General features: G+C 29.8%; 2 protein-coding genes across 7 annotated transcripts in view; one reads left to right on the top strand and one right to left on the bottom strand.

Moving 5' to 3' along the window:
- Positions 1–19,249, top strand: part of LOC111626415 (NADPH--cytochrome P450 reductase-like) — a 32,244-nt gene extending 12,995 nt beyond the window's left edge. The window contains exons 3-14 of the mRNA XM_023369781.1: positions 4,407–4,461; positions 7,824–7,952; positions 9,764–9,913; positions 9,986–10,110; positions 10,183–10,371; positions 12,086–12,199; positions 12,288–12,406; positions 14,161–14,342; positions 15,279–15,428; positions 15,499–15,763; positions 15,835–16,066; positions 19,105–19,249. Coding sequence (XP_023225549.1) covers positions 4,407–4,461; positions 7,824–7,952; positions 9,764–9,913; positions 9,986–10,110; positions 10,183–10,371; positions 12,086–12,199; positions 12,288–12,406; positions 14,161–14,342; positions 15,279–15,428; positions 15,499–15,763; positions 15,835–16,066; positions 19,105–19,249 — 1,855 coding nt within the window. The remainder of the gene's footprint in view (positions 1–4,406; positions 4,462–7,823; positions 7,953–9,763; positions 9,914–9,985; positions 10,111–10,182; positions 10,372–12,085; positions 12,200–12,287; positions 12,407–14,160; positions 14,343–15,278; positions 15,429–15,498; positions 15,764–15,834; positions 16,067–19,104) is intronic.
- LOC111626417 (DNA repair protein RAD51 homolog 3-like) overlaps positions 14,994–20,603 on the bottom strand; it is a 36,991-nt gene continuing 31,381 nt past the window's right edge. For 3 of the 6 annotated variants that reach the window (XM_023369785.1, XM_023369784.1, XM_023369788.1), the window contains exons 6-7: positions 19,810–20,001; positions 19,438–19,743 (exon numbers count right to left, since the gene is read on the bottom strand). In XM_023369785.1, coding sequence (XP_023225553.1) covers positions 19,645–19,743; positions 19,810–20,001 — 291 coding nt within the window. In that variant the 3' untranslated portion in view covers positions 19,438–19,644. Of the gene's footprint in view, positions 15,097–17,500; positions 17,776–19,437; positions 19,744–19,809; positions 20,002–20,603 lie in introns of those variants that run through there. The other 3 variants (XM_023369787.1, XM_023369786.1, XM_023369789.1) reach the window with 3 other exon arrangements.

Here is a 20,603-nt window from a genome sequence, read left to right as displayed (position 1 = left end):
TAGATAATGACATAATTAAGTATCATTATAGTAAGTTAAACATTTTATATTTTTCTAGCATTTCCAATTTTCTAATTTTTTCCTCTAATTATAATTTTTTTTTAAAAATAATTTAGACAAGTAACCATTCCAGATATACATTCATTACAAATTTCTAACTTATGTAAATATTATGTTCACAAACTTTAAATTGGAGTGTATTGCTTTATGTATTGTTTGTTAATATATGTGTAATTAAGAGAGTAATTTGAAAATACAGTAGAGTATCGATTATCCGACTCAATTGGGGACTGGTGTTGGTCAGATAACTGAAAAAACAGATAACCAAAAAATATGAAAAAATACATTATTAGTATAGTATATTAGTATATCTCATGTAATTAGTATATTAGTATATCGCTATTAATCTACTTTGCATTGAATTTTCATTGATGTTAAGCCTAACAAGATTTTTTTAAAAATAATAATCGTTGCTATTGTATCATTAAAAATTAGAAAATTAAGCCTCGTTTAAATACTGGTCCCTTTCATGGTCGAGCCAGTGTTGCCAGCAAAAACACGTAAAAGTACTATTAAAGTAGCCAAGACATAGCCAAATATTGTAGTGCCACATCACTAGCGGGCATTTGTATTTGCCGACTAGAACTGTCTGTTAACCGATGTGACGGTTAATCGGGGGTCGGATAATCGATGCTCTACTGTATTCAAGAGAAACGAATACTACAATAAATTGAGATTTATTATTTAAACTAAAGATTATCAATACACTTAAATATAGCAATATACAGTATATATATATTTCTCCCAATATTGTGCACATTTTTGTTGTTACTTTTTAGAAATTTTAAAAACACATAACAGTATTTGAAGAAAATGGTGGTGAAATACTACACTAGTATTAATCTGCTGTAGTAGTCTCAAACATCTATTTTTTCTTTGGCTTTGTGTCAGTGCTAAGTGGTTATAGGATAATGATATAAATTTAATTCTGAGATATATTTTTTGTTCAGATCTTCTTTCCTTTGAATGGCTATGCAGTTTATATTTATAATTAGTCATTTATTTTGGAAACAGTGTGTACAGTATTTGATGTAAACTGTTGCCTTTGTTGGTAAAACACCCCTATGATAGGTTCCAAAGTAGGGTTACTCACCATTCTCATGCTTCTGTCAGGATGATGTGAGAGGATAGAGATGTAAGGAGGTATGTATGGTGGCAGACACAGAGACATACACAAATGTACAATTATAATCATGTTTATTTTTAAGGAAAAATTATTACAATTAGTAGAAGACTTACACTCAAAATGGGCGGGAGTTCAGGTGGGAGACAATGTGAGGATATAGATTGTTGATCTTATCACTCTTGTTGGCAGAATGAGATGAAGATGCTCTTGTCTTAGGGGTAGGATGTGTGAGTTTGGGTGATTGTCAGGCCCTTGATGGTTGATAAAATGGCACTGGGTGGTCTGGCCAAAAAAGCATGGGAGTTTATTGGAGAAGGTAAATCTCTCTTCCTAGTCGGATCAGCAGATGTTCGTGACGAGTCAATAATGACATGATCTTATATGAAGATGATGATGATGACCTCAGAGGTTCTCAATGTCAATGAACACACTTTACAATTGCAGCAACTCACCCAGAGGCTCTTGGCAGAAACAAACACACTTTGCAATGGCAGTGATTCACCCTGACTTTGAGGGTGAGTCGCCACCCTTGAAATTAGTGATTTGGATTGATCACGATCTTCCTTTTTCATTCATTGGCTCCCTCTATGTCGCTAGGGTAGGGACCAAGTTTTGGTCAGAAGGAATGGGTGTCATCCTCACTCTCAAGTTAGGGCTATCAATTCCTCAGTATTCACTTATGAACCTCCTGGGGTGATAACCCGTAATTAAGGAAAGAGCAAACTCTCTCAGGTGATGGCCATAATCAGGGAAGTGAGGTGTTTTATCACTTGAAAGTCGGAACATTGGACTGATTATCTAATTGTCATGTAAAGTGCTTCCCTCATCTTTCTTTTGTATATTTAAAGTGGAAATTGCCTGTTTTATGAATCTCAACTTTTTCATCGATCACTTTTCCAGCTCAATCTCTCACCGTCACACAGTCTCTCCCACTTCAGGTTTGACAAATGCATTATCTTTTACAACTGTTTTCAAAGATCATGAAAAAGGAAAGATAAAAACATAAACAAGTGAGGGGTTTCGGACTTCTCATTGATTTAGGAGAAAAAAAAGGAGAATTAAAGTAGTTTTAACATAAATAAGTTAATAAAAATCTTATTGACAGTTGAAACTTTGCCAATTGAAAGCAGTTATGAATGCATCAACAGTTTTGCTGTCAAATCACGTCTTGTAAATGTGAATTTGGAAATAATTAGTATGAAAACTTGCTAGGCTATAACGAATCACAATATTTTTCACACACACTACTTATATGTTGTAACTATTTCAAAACCTATCTTGTAGCACAACTGATAAGTAAATGTATATAAAGAAACTTAGAATGAATAGTTAATGTAACTATATTTCTATTTCATATAAATTCTCAATAATTAAGTAATATTAATTTCATATTTATGATCATTTTTGATGATTTGATTATTTTTGTTAGTGGTGTAAGTCCAATTATGTTCAATAGTGATATTATTTCTACCAGTAATGTAATCTTGAAAGTTTTTAAATAGCTATTTTCAATCAAAAAACATTATTATACTAATACCTACCAGTATTTTTGAGAACATTCAAATGCAAACTATAATACAAAATGTCCTTAGTCTTTGGGCACCTTAAAACTTTAATTATGTAAATTCTATTCTACCCAATAAAAACATCCGTACATTGCACTAGATAGATAATTTGTTACTAAGAGTGATAAATTATGTTCATAGAAAATTTGTTAACATGAGGAATTCTTCTACTTCCCATCAAATGTGAGCAAGATGCTGGATTTCATTGCAGTAGCAATTGTTATCATCCACATTTTAAAACAACACAACTATAACTAGGTTATCAGCTCCAACTGTACATCTCACTTTTTCTACTTTTTATCTATTAAAAAAAATAAATAAGTAAAATCAGCACAAGTTTAAAAATTTTTAAGCTTGATAGTCTAAAGATTTTTTCCCACACTTTCTGCCATGTGGGCACTAAGGAAACCATTTTAATCATATCCATCCTGGGTTTGGCCAGGACCACAATGGAGGCATTTGAATGGCGAGGGACTGGGCTCAATGCATCTGGAATAAACTGTCCCCTAAAAAATTCCCTGGATTGCCTTCAGGATTTGATCCTGGTTCTCCCAGAGTGATAGGCTGACATCTTAATCACCTCGGCATCCAGTGTCCCTTCCTGCAATGTTATATTAAATGTTTTTTTAAAAAAATGGAATCAAAAATTTAATTTTATTCTGAATAAAATTTTATTGAATCCTTCAGGACAAATTTAAGTAAATAGATTTTTAGACTGATTTTCAATAATTAACAATTCAACAAATAATTTTGTTAAGTATTGACACAGCATTTGTAATCAAAAATTATATCTGTAAATAGAGAAATCACTGAATATATCTACACAATTTGTGTAATGATTAATTATCAAGATTACTCTCTGCTGCAATGTATGAATTAATAATAATGTTTAGGTACTGTAATAGCTCTTAATATTGAGCCTTGACCTGCATTTTGTATGTTCCCCAAAATATTACTTAGCAATTTGCATGAATTTTTGTTAAAATTATTTAATGACCTGTTGCTATTTCTTTGTATATATCCAGAATAAGATGGAAAAGATTCCAAATATGTTTTTCTCTTATATGACCGTTTAAAAACATTAAAACAGAGTTCTTGAATGTCTTTTATTCTTTTTCAATTAGTTTAATGACTAAATGTGGATAAGCAATAAACTACAAAAACTACATAAAAACAAATGTTTTCATTTATGTTGAACAGTCATTGTCAGGCTAAAGGAAAACAATTTACAATACTTTTAGCCTGATGATATGTTCAATATGATTTATTGCTTATGTGATGATATTGGTTTAATGTTTAGTGCTTAATTAAATATATGCAATTTGAATAGATGGATTAAATTGAAACATTTACTTAAATATGGATCTGGAATTCTTTCTTCTGTGCAATAATCTTACAATATCTATACAAAATATTAAGATGACTAAATGCATAGAAGTACAAAATATTAGCAATAAGTTCCTACATTGTTCAATTTTTATTTATTTTAGAAGACTTCAACTTCTTCCAGCTTGGCTGAATTATTCTCACCAAATAGCAGGTTGACTAGATTCACGTTATTAACATTGTTTTTTTTTCTTAATAGTAATTGTGTAACAATAGCAGTTAAATCTGAATTATAATTTTGTGAAATGTAAAATATCAATTATTTTCAGACCAACGATGATGAGAATGGACGAATCAAGTTTCATTAGCAAAATGAAATCTTCAGTAAGTTTGTTTATTTATAAACTTTCCTTGATGAGTTTATCCAATTTCATGAATATTAATCATTATGCATTAATTAATTTTCATAGTCATAATGTTACATAAATTTCATTTTCTTTCAGTATTCTTATAGCTCTTCACTTTATTATGTCAGATCTTTATAGACAAGACTTATAAATGTTTACCTAGTTAATATACAGTATAAGCTCTTGCCATTTATTGGTACAGGTATACCTCGAGTTATGTCGTTTGTAAAAAAATATATGGAAAAATAAAAATCAAGTTTAAATCATTTTATTCAACTTTACGTCCATCCACCACAAATATTGAAGTCATAATATCATTAGAAAAGCATTAAAGCACATAAAATCATATTAAAATATATACATTTACAGTAAATGTTAATATAATCAACATATATCCTAGAGAACGAAACATGAAAACATCTGTGTTTCTGTGTTGTCGTCTTATTTAACAGTCTTTAAGTGCTCAGTATTGGTGTTTTCCACGGTAGCTCCAATATCTACCGTTTGGCGTCGTTGTCAACACCACTCGATATTGGTAAATTTAATATAAGTTAGTTTATTTTCTACTGTCGCAAGATAATTTTAATAACTGTATTTGTTATTTAACCTTACAAAATCATCTTATTTTATAATGTATTAGAACAAACCACATTCACTAATAAAGAGTCCGTGATGTACTGTAAACATCGCCAAATTGTAAACATGTACATTTAAAGTATGTACTGTACGTACTGTAAATGAATTCGTAAATTTAGATTACTTTTTTCTGTACTATATTAAAAACTAAAATTTATTTTTTTGTAAGCTTAAAATTGATTCTTATTAACCATGTATTATCAAAAATGCATATATAAATACAGTAGACCCTCTATAACGCGTAGATATGTTCCACGTTGTAGGAATCCTTAAATACAGAGCCAATCGCAGCCCGACACGTGTGAAGTTTATGGACTACAGCTGTTTCAAAGGTTTTCTTCCATAAAATTAATCGATTCTAGACTAATTCGACTTAACATTTCCAAAATACGTATAATTTTTTGGGAATAATCCATATAAACTATGCTATAAACAAAAAAATTGTAGGATTACTTACCGAGTGTGCACCGTTCGACGTCGCCATTGTTTAAGCTTGTGTTCGTCACGGAGCAGCGCACCAATCAGCGGCCGCGATTTCTGATGTTATTTTTCTGCAAAAAGTTTGTTGAACTTTGAAGACATCATTAATAGAAATAATTTTTATGGCCGTTGAATAAGAAATGTTTCTTTCACAAGAAATGTATAAAATTAGTGCTGTATTAGACTTACGGTGCCTAATTTACATACTGTACAGACGATAGTAACTCAACTTACTTGCCTAAACTCTCCGTAGTGTGGCGCTGGACGGCGAAAAGTATATATATAATTATAATAAAGTTACAATAAATTAAGTTAATATATAATTATATATACAGTACCTAATTTATATATAATTAATACATAATTATATGTACAGTACCTAATTTATATATAATACTGTACAGACGATAGCAAACTCAATTTATCCGCCTAAATTTTCTGTAGTGTGGCGCTGGATGGCGGAAAGTAGTTCGGCTGCTCGTCCGCGATAACAAGTTGGCGATGACATTTACCGCGTTTTACGCGTCCCTTTTAGCGTCTTTATACAAATACTGTCACAATTTTTTTGCTGCATTATAGGAATCTACGTTATAGGAACCCACGTTATAGGGGGTCTACTGTAAAATACAGAACTGAGAATGGTTATTTGTGGTTTAGCCTAGTATCAACACACTTACTAAAACACCTTTTCTTGCAGCCGACGCTTTATTATAACAATTATAACAACTTTCAAACGTTTTCGGTCTTGTTAAAAGAACTTTCTCAAGAAAATAAAATTAACTAAGTAACAAAATAAACACCACAATCGTAAATCGAACGCTTAGTTTAGCCTAGTGACAAGTAAATTTGGAAACAGGTAAATTCGACTTACATCATTTTTTGACTTAAGTCGCCTCTCCTGGAACCAATTACTGACATAAGGCGAGGTATACCTGTATTATTCAAATAATTTAACTTATTTGTTGGAAAATATCTTTGCTAAATTTAATCTGCAGAAAGGATATACAGGAATATGTATAGGTATATCTTATATGAATAGTAGATTATATAATATAATGTTTAAGTCATGATGTTTGTTTAATGGCATAGTTCTCAGAATGCATTCCCTTCATTAAATGACACACATACATATTGTCAAAAATTTAAATGTTTTAACAAAATAACAATTTAAACAAATAGTTACATAATTGACAATCACTTGACACAAACAAGGCACAGACCTCTTTTGCCCTTTCTTTGTATGTTATATTAATGAGTTTAAAAAACAATAAAGTCCTTAAAAAATTGTGGTTATAGTGTGTTGAAACTAACAGAATTTAGGTATATTTATTTGAAATATTAATTGTTATTACAGTATTAATATATCATATATATTTTTGATTAAAATATATTTGGGTTTGCCATTAAGATGCTTTATATAGAATTATTAGCCTTGAATAAACAAAGGAAAGATGCATTTTAAATAATAAACATATGGTTTGTTAGGCCAGTGATATTCAAACTGTGGTTTGCAAACAGTTTATTATTATACTGTGACAATATTTCACTTAAAATTTCAGTTTTATGTATTATGTTTATAAAAACTATTTAAAAACATCCTTTAAAATATTTGCATAATTTTTGTCTTTCTCTATAATTTAAATGCTTAGTGTTAGGTAGACTGGTAATAAAAATTAAAAATTTGCCCAGGCAGTTATTTGAAGACTGCCCACAAATCCATTTTTTAAAAATTTCCAGATTTTGAAACCAAGTTTTTTTGTTGTAATTTTTGTACTAACTTGGTCTAAAAGTTCAATTTAAAAAAATCATTATAGCACCATTTAAAATAATCCATTTTATAACCAATTCAATTTAATTTCACGAAATTAGTCCTTGAGGGATTGGAATGAAAAAAAACTGTTCCATGAACACAAAGTTTGAGAAGCACTGCATTAGTAATAGTTTCCTTTACTTAAAACAAAATAAACAAACTGAATTTAAACATATCAAATTTATTAATTATTAATTTTATAAATTTAACATACAGTATTAAAAAAAACTTTTTAAACATGCATGTATTTGTCTGTAGTCGTTTTTTCACTTCCTGTTCTTTATATATAACCATGCTAATTCAAATAATCTTGTGTGATAATCACAGTAGTTCAGAATAGTAAGAGTGTACTGTATTTTAATTTTTCACTAGTAAATTATTCTCTGCATATTAATATCTAATTTTTCTTCTAGGGTCGTAACATTGTGGTATTTTATGGATCTCAGACTGGAACAGCAGAAGAATTTGCTGCCCGTCTGGCAAAAGAAGCACATCGCTACGGAATGAAAGCTATGGTAGCCGATCCTGAAGAATGTGATATGGTTAGTTGCAAAATGTTTTATTATATATGTAATAAAATTATAACATTTATTAACAGCAAATTTTAACAATTCAGTTAGATTTCAGTTCAAAATTCTTTTTTAATACTACTCTATGATTCCTAGAAATAATTTACATCTTAAAGATTACTGATTTATGACTTAAAGCTATTACAGTGACTTTTAAGCTGAAGCAAAAAGTAAAAGAAGTGAGGAATTATGAAAAGCAGCAGTTTATAAGCAGATTCTAATGCACATACATATATAGAATACAATTAACATTTCTAGAAATTGTACATTAGTAATAATGTTATGTTTTGTGAAACTGCTTATCAGAATTACTATATCCTAAGTATATTTTAATTTAGTTTAGTTTTGATTGTTATCAAATATCATCTTCAGGTAAATAATGCAAAAGTCAGCTTACATATGCTATTAGCCTGAACACATGGCTTAGGAGTTACAAGTTCACTGACCTTATTACTGGTAAAACAGTGAATTTTTAAAATTTTATCAGTTTACAAGAAATTACCAGCAATTTTTAAATTTTGACCCCAAATGTAAAAATTAGTGCCACTAGTTGCCAACTCAATTATTAGTCAGCAACTAAACTATCTTTAGTGCCAATTGAATTCTTTTTTTTTCTGTTTTGAAAAAAAGAGAATTCAATTGCTATCACTCAAAAAATAGAGCTTCCTGTTATTTTTTAATTGCCACAAGTAAAAAAACAGCATGAGTGCACATCCAGATAAATGTATCCCATTTTGTCAACTAGAATTACGATTGAACTTTGGCAATTTGTTTCTTAACCCATAATGTATAAACTATCCAGCATAATGCCGTAATATGATACTTCAAAAGTTGTAAAGAACTGTAAAAAAGTGATTTAAAAGATAAATGACAAACTATTTTTATGGTTTAAATAAAATCATTTGATGCTTATGCCTTTTATATATAAAAATATATAAGTGTATACAAATTAATATTAGGTAAGTACATAATTTTTGAAGCTAATCTATTTTTTACTGAATTTACCAGTAAAAAATATCAAATTACCAATATATTTACCAATTTCTTTTTTTTAAACCTGATTGATTATCATAATGCATTCCCTAATGTGGCTGATAATGCACAATCATAATTAGTCATAACAATTAAATTTTAACTTTCAGAGCACTCATTGTTTGCTTGCAATATAGTAGTTTTAAGTGAAATAAGTAATTTTAATTCTAATGAATTACTATTAATTAAGAAATGCATAACTTGAAGATTTATTCATTGTTTTAATGTGACTTTTAATGTCACAATGAACAAAACCAGAATTTTCACTAATTGTGGCCTTTATTTATTCACTCCAATTATTATCACTCTGTCAGTCATCATCAGTATAAGCAAGTCCCAAAGCAATCAAATAAGTGGATTATATATATTATGTATATACATATACATAGCAGGAAGGTTTTATTTGAAGATGTTTTCTGCACAAAAGTATAAAAAAATTTTTCTTAAATTAATAATAGTTTTTACATTCTAATAAATATTAGGATGTTAAAAATTAGAAAAATTTATCATCATATTGTCAATTAATTTGAAATCATCTTAAAGTAATACATTGTCATAATTAATTAATATACCGTACATTCAATAAATTTCTCTATAACAAAGTAGAATTCTAAATACTTCTGTGCATCTGAGATATAATTCTATAGCTTTCCAAAACCATGAAAATAATTAACTATGTTCTTATTTTCAGACTGTTTCATCCAGTTTAATTTATTTTACTTCTAATAATTTAACATTTTTATATTTTACAGGAAGACTTAACAAAATTGTCAGATATTGAAAATTCTCTTGCTATATTTTGTATGGCAACTTATGGAGAAGGGGATCCTACAGATAATGCCCAAGAATTTTATCAATGGCTACAAACTGGAGATGCAGATTTATCGGGCATTCGTTATGCGGTTAATATTTAAATTATACTAATTGAATTTTTACTGTCAAGACCATTGTCTAAATTACAAATTTATAAATAGGTATTTGGACTTGGTAACAAAACTTACGAACATTACAATTCCATGGGAATTTATGTTGATCACAGATTTGAAGAACTGGGAGCCACCAGAGTGGTCGATCTAGGACTGGGTGACGATGATGCCAAGTAAATAGCCATATAATTATAATATGAGTAAATTAAAAGGTGTACATTTATAATTAAAAAATATTATTTCAGTATTGAAGAAGATTTCATTACTTGGAAAGAAAAATTCTGGACAGGAGTTTGTGAATACTTCCATATTGAAAAAACTGGTGATGATACTACTCTAAGACAGTATGAACTTATTGTTCATGATGATTTGCCTAAAGAGAAAATCTTTCATGGTGAAATTACTAGGCTGGGGTCATTCAATATTCAAAAACCGTAAGTATTTAAGATGTCTTTATAAAACAATATGATGATAAAGGGATACAGTAGAACCTCAAACTCAGCCTAATGTGGACCGAAGGATGGCCGAGTTTGTGAAAATGCCGGGTTATCGGGAATGGGGTTAAAAAAAATAAGTATGAGTGTTTCCTCAGAAAATACTGTACTGTACTTGTATTGTTTACTTGAGAATATAACAGAGAATAAACTGCCCAAATACCCTTAAACAAAGGAAAAGTACGTCCTTTATGAAGGCATAGAGCCTTTACTACATGAAAATGAAAATTAATGAATACACTGTGTACAGTAATTTACCTGATAAGACAGACCTCAGAAAAATACTTTTATAAAGCTGTCTATAATGAAAATTAATTAACTAAAGATTTTTTTGCCCTGCCAGGGTGTGGCCGGGTTATCCGGACTGCCGGGTTATTGAGAGCCGAGTTTTCGAGGTTCTACTGTATTATGTTTCAGAATTATAAATGTACTGTACATAAGTCATATTAGGAGTACTTTGAATGTATATTTTTTTTTTTTTTGTTTAGAATATAAACTTGATTAGAAGATGAGTCTTGCTAAATACACAGTTCATAATAGTATTGTATGTTTACTATAATTCTTAGTTACTATACAAAATTTAGATGAAAACATTGCTCCAGACTATATTTTGCTTCTGCTACATATTAGCTAACTACAAATGCATGAGAGTATAGGTAATTGATAGTGGGCTATTCAATGTCATAGTCATCAGCTCCTCCATAGGGCCAAATCCCATTTCAATTCTAAGCTATAGTGGCACAGTTTAAATTTACAACTTTCATAGGAGCCAAGATAGGATTTGGCCCAACAAAAGAGGAGTTGGGATGCATTTAAGACTTCTGTAAAGCAATTACAATACTTATAGATAATGTTAAATTAATTTACTCAAAATCTAACAAGTATATGATCTAGTTTTAAGGCACTACAATTGATAGTGAATATAGTGATTTCCAGTTACATGGAGTTTGGTCTCTGCAGTATGCATAGCACTACTTTTCTTTAACATTTCAGATAATTGAGTTTCCACTGTAATTTTTTCAATTCTAAGACACAGAATTCAATTTCAAATTCATAGTAAGATTTTTTTTTAAATGGGGAAATTTTTAAGTAATCAATTTTATTAAGTTTGTATTATTTCTCTAATTTGTTACTTACAAATACCATGAAACAGGTAATATTTGTTATGTGCAGAAAAGCATGGAAACAAGCTGTCGATAATTTATTTTAACGCTGCATCATAATGTTGTCTCAAAGACCTTTGGAATTAAATACTCATAACCAAGAAAGATGCATCTCTGTTTTGGACAAGTAAAAATGGGTTAAAAAAAAGATTTTATAATGAAATATGGTATATGTTAACTCAGAATTTTAGTAACTAGAGATTAAAATGATTTAATAATATTTATGGCTACTTAAGTTGCCATCATCAGGTTCAGAACATGAATTTCATTCTATTTGAATCTTATATTACAAAACCTGATAGTTAACCAACCAAATTGCCAATTATTGTGTAAATTAATGATTTTTCAACTTAATATTACAAGCAGAAGTTACATGTAAAAATCCATAGAAACTTAGTTTAATTTTTAATTGATTTCTTTCCATATGTATTTCAGCTCAGTTTGTAAATAAATTTTCTTTTAACTAAATATTGTATGTAAATATTTTGCAGGCCATTTGATGCTAAAAATCCTTATTTGTCTACTGTAACTGTTAACAGAGAATTGTATAAAGGAGATAGATCATGTATGCATATTGAACTTGATATAGGTGATGGAAAATTCAGGTAATAAAGTCAAATAATGATTAATTATTGTCATTCTTTAAAACAAAATAATAATAATAATAATCATCTTATATTTTGCTATTTATAGGTATGATGCAGGTGACCATGTTGCAGTATATCCAACTAATGATCCATCCTTGGTAGAAAAACTTGGAAATCTGTTAGATGTAGATCTGAATACAATTATTACTTTAAAAAATTTAGATGGTAAGTTAATTTTTAAAATTTACACATTTTTACATTTTCATGGATTGAAATTTACAAATAAGCTTATATAAAATATTTCTTTTATATAAATAATTTTAGTATGTAGATAAATAATGATAAATATCATTAAGTTAATTGATTACTGTTAAAATGATTTGGAAAAATACCAAATATTCTTAAATTTTATAATGATGTTTCTGCTAATCTAAGAACAGGTAATTTCAACATTTATAAGTCAATAAAGTACGATAATAAAGGTTTGTGATTAATTTGAAATACATATTTTTTTGTGAAAATTCTTTTATTTTTTCATCCCTATATAATCTTTGAATATATTTTAGTATAGTATATTCCTACTAATTCCAACTGATTCATTAATACAGTAGAGTGTCGTTTATCTGAAAGAATTCCAGTTGGCAAATTTAAATTTTTGCTAGTGGTGTGGCACTGCAATCTTTGGCTATGTCTTGGGCTACTCAAATATTTTACGTTTTTGATACTAAATTAACTTCTGAAGTATAATTTTTATTGTTTTTATATTTTTCAATATCTTTATTTTGTACAAACAAAATAAATAATTTTTAACGATACAATAGCCACGATTATTAATTTAAAAAGTTTACGTTAGGCTTAACATCGACGAAAATTCAACGCGAAGCGACATGCAATGGAGAAAAATTTCAGGATGGGATAGGTTAATATATTTTTTCGTACATAATCGGTTATCCGAAAAATAAGTTATCCGAACAACCCCAGTCCCCAATTGATTCGGATAAACGACGCTCTACTGTATTGTCTTTAGTTAGAATGTAACTTGTTATGCCAGATTTATATTGGGAGGTTGTCCTCTGTGTAGTTTTCCATTGTATACAATTATGATCCAATTGTAGGATTCTCAGAAAAGTAATGCCCTACTATCCCTGCCACAATGACTGTGTATCCTCTCCAAACTTGAAGATAATGTAATGTATTCATGAGATTTTGCTGCAGTCAGTCAGTCTAAATTAATATTTTTCCGCTATTAATCAGAAATTTTTGTAGTTTTATATAAAACTAGCTGTTATCCTTTGCCCGCATGGATTTTGCAATTTGATAGTGAAGTACCGAGGGAGGGTTATTTCTAAGATTCTCAATCATTAATTGTTACTAATTTGGTAAAATTACTGATTTTTGTTTGTTTCAAACTATGGACTGCTAATGCACCTAAATTCAAATTTCAAATATTATGAGATTCGATAAATCTGAGTTCAATTTTTTTTTTTCAAAACATAAATGATGTTATTTGAAAATTCCTAAAGTATAAATATTTACTGAAAAATAGAGTTTCAGATATCCCAGTACCTCTTTGTAAACCACATTTGTGGTACTGCCTTTCAGGGCTAAGACTTTTTAAACCTTAATCCTCTTCCCCCACAGGGGAATTCTCAAAAATTCCTTCTTAGTGTACTCTCTCATTGTGTACCCTACTAAAACAAGGTTAAAAACAAAAAATCGCATCTAAAATAGTACAGTAGAAACCGTTCTTCAGGTTAAGCCTTAATCCTCCCACGGGGAAATTTTGAAAACTCCCTTCTTAGTGTGCATTTTCATACATACCGTGTACCAAATTTCACCTCTTTAGGTTCAGCAGTTTGCTCTGGGTGATGATGAATCAGTCAGTCAGTCAGGACATGTAATTTTATATATATAGATATAGTTTAATTTTTATGCTTATATTGTTTATTCAATTTAGTTTAATAGAATTGTCATTTCAGAGGATAGCAGTAAGAAGCATCCATTTCCTTGCCCATGTTCTTATCGAACAGCTCTTCTCCATTATGTGGACATAACAAGTATCCCACGTACTCACGTCCTAAAAGAAATTGCAGATTATGCCAGTGACGAAGAGGAAAAGAAAAAATTGAAACTTATGGGATCATCATCAGAACAAGGAAAGGTAGTAACTCATATTTTGTATCTTATGCCCTTCAGATTTGCTAAATAAATAATAAATTCAAACAGAATTGAAAATAGTAGTCTTAGCCATATCTGTTGGCTCCATTATTTTCAGAGATCAACAGAAATGAAAACTGGGTATTTATTTTATTTAATAATGTTTTTGTATTCACAATCAAGAGTTAAAAGTTAACCAATAAACAAACATTTATATCTACTCAATTTGGTCATCACTGAAGTAAGCCATAGGTAGGTGGGCCACAAATATTTTGTACATTCCACACATAATAAATGGGCTTACTAAAAGTAAGTGATATGTCAAATCTATTCATGGGACAGATCTGGGATAGGGGCCATATACTGCTTTTAGGTATGTCAGTGGTATCCAAAGTGGTTTGTGTATCCAAAGTGGTGTATTGGTTAACTTCTAATTCCAATTTTTGATTCTTTGGTTAAAAAAAAGAGAGAAAAAATTCTGTGGGTGTGTTCATTTGTTGGTGTATATTTTGTTTAATATCTCATGATGAGATAAAGATTAAGAAACAACATTTGGCACACATTAATTGGGTATAAAGAGCATTGATACTATTAAATTGAATATGGTTGTGGATAGTTTATTTAATAATAGTCAAAATAACAGTATATAGTAGATTTATTATAGAAAGTAAATGCTTTATGGTCCCAAATGGAATTAAAAGTCTTTAACACATCAGATTTCAAGAATTCACGTGATTTGTTGAACATTTCTTTTCTGTCTGGAATTTGGATGAGTGTATAATATTATTATTTTAGATAAATAATAACTTTGAAAATATTTAGATTTATGCACTTAAATATACAATTAATTTTTTAAATATTTTTTGATAGCAATAATATATATTTTAAACATTTTATTAAATATTCATTTGATAATGTTTAATTATTTAAATTTTTCCAGACATTATACTTAGACTGGGTAGTTAAAAATTGCAGAAGTATAATTCATATTTTGGAAGACATGCCTTCCGTTCGTCCTCCTCTAGATCATGTGTTAGAATTGCTTCCACGATTACAAGCTCGTTACTATTCTATTTCTTCTTCACCAAAAGTAAGTTTCTTTTCATATCTTCCAGTAAACATTTTATGTTTAATAATGATGATGTCATTTTCATTTCTAGGTCCATCCCAATTCAATACACATTACTGCTGTACTTGTAGAATATACTACGCCAACTGGACGTCAGAACAGAGGAGTTGCAACTCGATGGTTGAAAACTAAAGTCATAGATAATGGCTTGGTAGAAAAAGTACCTATTTATGTTAGACGGTCTCAGTTTCGTCTTCCCTCTAATCCTAAAGTTCCTATTATTATGATTGGACCTGGTACTGGTTTAGCACCATTCCGTGGATTTATCCAAGAAAGAAGTCAGGCAAAAAAAGAAGGTTTGACAATTTTGACACAGACAATTCAAATTGTTAACTGACCACATTTTAACACAATAAAATATTTTTAGGTAAACCAGTAGGAGAAACAATTTTATATTTTGGATGCAGAAAAAAGTCAGAAGATTTTCTATATGAAGAAGAATTAATAAATTATAAAAATGATGGAACATTAACAAAACTTTATCTTGCATTTTCGCGTGACCAACCACAGAAGGTATACGTCACCCACCTTCTTCGAGAAAATAAGGAAGAAGTTTGGAACATCATAGGTGAAAAGAATGGCCATTTGTATGTTTGTGGGTATGTATATTTTGAAGTTATACTTGTACTATTGGATTGAAATCTTTACCTTCAATTTCTAATTTTATTGGTTATACAAATAAATTGCAGTTTTATGAAAAACAAAAAGTTCTATTTATTTCTAGTAACAATAAACCAATCAAAAGTGAGCTGCATAAGTTAATGAAATTTAATTTTCAATATATCAGGAATAAGCACCTCAATTTTCTATTTAATAGTAATAAAAAAGCAGTTTACAGTGTAACTAGGTGCATTGCCTAGTAAAGCAAATTTAATACAGCTGGATAAGTAAACCTGTTTCAAGCAAAAATGGGCTACTGTAAATCTTCAATTATCCAATGGATGATTAAGTGAAATATTTTTTTTAGTAGCAAAATATCATAATGGCCAGTTTTCACTGTACAATTTTATCCAGCAAAACAATTTTTATACTCCATTGCCTAGCAACAACTCATTTTGCAGACTTCACTAAAAACAGCCAACAGCAAATGATTATTCAAAAGTTATGACAGCTTGTAACAAAAACCTTATTGAGCTGGTGGGAAAAAACCATTTTATATGATTGTTCTTGAAGAGAATATCACAATAATAATACAGGTACTCCTCACTTTATGACCGAGTTCCATTCTGACGACTACATCGTTAAGTGAGGAGCTTGCACCAGGAATATAGGATCGTTGTAAAATATGCAACAAACTTCAAATTTATTCATAAAAAGACATGCATATGTACATACAGTAGAGCGTCGATTTTCCGAAAGTCAATCATCTGAAAGAATTCCAGTCGGCAAATTTAAATTTTCGCCAGTGCTGTGGCGCTTCAATCTTTGGCTATGTCTTGGGCTACTCAAATATTTTACGTTTTTGATACTAAATTAACATCTGAAGTATAATTTTTTATTATTTTTATATTTTTCAATATATTTATTTTGTTTGTACAAAATAAAAAAATAATTTTTAACGATACAATAGTCTTTGTTAGGCTTAACATCGACGAAAATTCAACGCGACACACAACAGAGAAAAATGTCAAGATGGAATAAATTAATATATTTTTTCGTACATAAATCGGTTATCCGAAATATCAGTTATCCGGACAACCCCAGTCCCCAATTGATTCGGAAAATCGACACTCTACTGTATTATCATTTGTTTATTTGGTTATCTGGAGCTGTAGAGGTATTTTTTTCTAGGTAAGGGAGATGAAATAGAAGTTCGGAGGTCTTGGATGTAACAGTTGAAAAGAAACTTGTAACGCACTGTAATCTTTTTTTCTTGATAGATTTCTCTATAGCACTTCAAAAGTTCACTCATCCCATGTTCAACTTTATGTTAAAACATTCAGTATTTTGGATCCATAGCTGCATTAATTTTGGAGAACACACCAGCTAACCCATGTACCATGAATTTCTTTTGTCTTCTTCCTCTTCCAAATACTGCATTGCTTCTAACTCTATTAAATCTTCATTTGTTAGCTGTCCATCGGCATAATCCACTAATTCAGCAATGTCTTCCACTTCAACATCTAAATTAAGTGCATTGGCAAGGCCTACAATTGTTTTAATTACATCAAACTGACTAAAAAAAGTGCATAGCAAGACTATACTATGCTCAGTGAGCATGTCACCAATCGCCACTGATCGACACTCAAGCTGAGAAAGGGGATTTTCTGAATTGCAGGTGAAAACTCAGTTGGTTGTTGAGGAGTACCTGTGTAGGACATCAAAACAGATACAGATCACACTAGAATTACCAACAATAAAATTTAATTTCTGTCCATATAACAGACATGATTGAAACATCTATGTAAATCACCCATGGTTGATTAATGACAACCTTAAATCATCATCTAGCTTGCTTTACCAGAAAATGTGCCCTTAAAATGTGCAATTTCTCTGTAATATAAGATATTTTGAATAAATTAATCTAGCTTATTATTATTCATATATAATTTTATTTGAATCAGTATTCCAAATTAAGGGGGACGATAATCAAAGTTTTTACCTTTGATTGTTAAATAGGAATGCAAATTTAAATTTTCATCATTTTATTTGAAAGCTTTCGTAAATAGAATAAACTTCAAGTTATAATTTTAAAAAGTTGGCTTGTGGCTGTCTGATATGGAAATACTGAAAAATACTATTTCATATATACAGTTTGTTATGTTAAGTAAAATTAATTTTTTAAATTGAAAAATGAGTTAGATATATAACTGATCCCATTGCCTAAATGATTTTATAAGTAGATAACTATAATTCTAAAATTTTAAAAATTCAGAATACAGTAGAGCATCAGTTATCCAAATACTGATCAACCGAAAGTGTTTTTGTTTCTAAGAAAAGAGATTAAGAGCTTTCTACTGTGGTTGTGTTTGTGTATTGGTAAATAAATGTTGTCATCTTTATTTTTGTATAGTCACTGTACTGTATTGAACAAAGTGGTTATGTGGCCCGCATTTGTCATTTTCTCAGTTAAATGGCCCAGTATGAAAAGTTTGGTGACCTCCTACTGTAGAGTATCATACAATTTAACAATGGCATCCTCTGCAGAATGTTGGGACATGAAACTATATTGGTCATTGCTCAAACTCTTTCTTTAAAGAAAAAAATGTATGGGGAAAAGCAATTCATGATACAATTACCACTTGATGGAACACACTACGGGCTTATCCCAGGTTACGTACATGATGTCTTATTTACTTTGGGGGAGCTTATTACAAGCCACCACTGGTTTATTGACCTTACATAAACTTCTGATGTCAATAGCATAAATGCTTTTCTTCAGTTTGTGTATACTTTGGGGATTGGTCTCATACTCTTTTCTTTTTAAATATGATGTAAATTTTATCAGGGATATCAGTTGAACATCCTGTATTTCATATGGTTGAAAAATAAATTCTATACTCTCTCTGATGTGTGAGATAGTTTTTGTCATAAATTTTGTATTAATTAAATTTTTCTTGTTATAAGCAACTCCCAAAATGTATATATGCATACTATATAAGAGTTTCTGAATTTAAAATTGTGTTTTATGTTATAGTGATGCCCGAAACATGGCTCGTGATGTACATAACATCCTGGTGGACATCATACAAGAAGGAGGAAAGAAATCAAAAGCCGAGGCAGAAGCATTCGTTAAAAAGATGGAATCACAGAGAAGATATTCGGCAGACGTATGGAGTTGAACATTATAAAAATGCTTAGGTTTTAACAAAATTAAAAAACAAAAAAATACTTCTGCAGCAAACATGTTGGAAGATATATTTGCTAATATTTAACACTGACACAGGCAAGAAAAAAATGCACAAATTTGAAAGTTTTTCATACCTTATATAAAAGAAAACCCTTTCGATTTTTAAAAAAAATTTTTGTTTTGATATATTGTTAACAGTTAAAATATCATTCCATTTTAGAAATGCTGTAATAAGTAATGTTGTTATGAATCTTTGTATCTGAAATAAATTATGTAAACAAAATGGTAAAGGAGATGCAATTGTCATTAAGTTTTGTATTTGAATATGTTAATAAGTATTTTTGATAAAAAATAAAATTTATGAAATGTTCTTTTTAAATTTAATTATTACATTTTTGACTTTTTTAATTGATTGGCTGTATCGGGAGATGAAAGTTCTCTCTTTGTTGGCACTGAACAATTTTCTGTATCTCTTATTCCTGCAGTCTAAATGTAAATTATATCAAAATATTACTTTACTTTTTGTATTAATAATAAGAAAGTGATGCTTACAGTTATTTGAAATTGAATGATGGCTTCTTCTCTCCAAGGTGATTTCAATAATACAGCCCAACGTTTATTTTCTTTCCAATAGAGTATAATGCGAATAGTACACATGTGACCCCAGCTCTCCCCTAGAGAAGGAATCAGATGAGATTTATTTGGGCCAATGATTTTAGTTGTCATTTGATTAGTAACAACAACCTGTAACATAATAAAAAAATTAGTAGGCAGTTTGTAGTAAAATGAGCTAATATATGATATAATTATGTTTTGATGGGAACAGAAATATCGAGTGTAAACTGAAAACTCTACTGAACTAAATTATATTGTTTAAGTAAATCTGTTTTTAATAGAAAAATATCACAATGTCTTATTAATACAGTCGACCCCCTATAAGACAGTAGATACGTTCCATTCTTTAGGAATCCGATTTCTTACGAGTCCTTCCAATCACAGCCCGACACATGTCAAGTTTACGGACTACAGCTGTTTGAAAGGTTTTCTTCCATAAAATTAATCGATTCTAGACTAATCCAACTCAACATTTCCGAAATACGTATATTTTTTTTGGAAATAATCCGTATAAACTATGCTATAAACAAAAAATTGTAGGATTACTTACCGAGTGTGCACCATTCGACATCGCCGTTGCTCAAGCTTGTTTTCGTCACGGAACAGCTCAGCAAACTGCGGCCGCGATTTCTGATGTTATTTTTCTGCGAAAACTTCGCTGAACTTTGGAGACATCATTAATATAAATAATTTTTATGGCCGTTGAATAAGAAATGTTTCTTTCACAAGAA

The sequence above is a fragment of the Centruroides sculpturatus genome, unplaced genomic scaffold (assembly GCF_000671375.1).
Source record: "Centruroides sculpturatus isolate CEXI.00-Female unplaced genomic scaffold, Cexi_2.0 scaffold111, whole genome shotgun sequence".
NCBI classification, from domain to species: Eukaryota; Metazoa; Arthropoda; class Arachnida; order Scorpiones; family Buthidae; genus Centruroides; species Centruroides sculpturatus.
The sequence above is the reverse complement of the archived record's forward strand: the minus strand, read 5'-3'. Positions and strand labels throughout refer to the sequence as shown.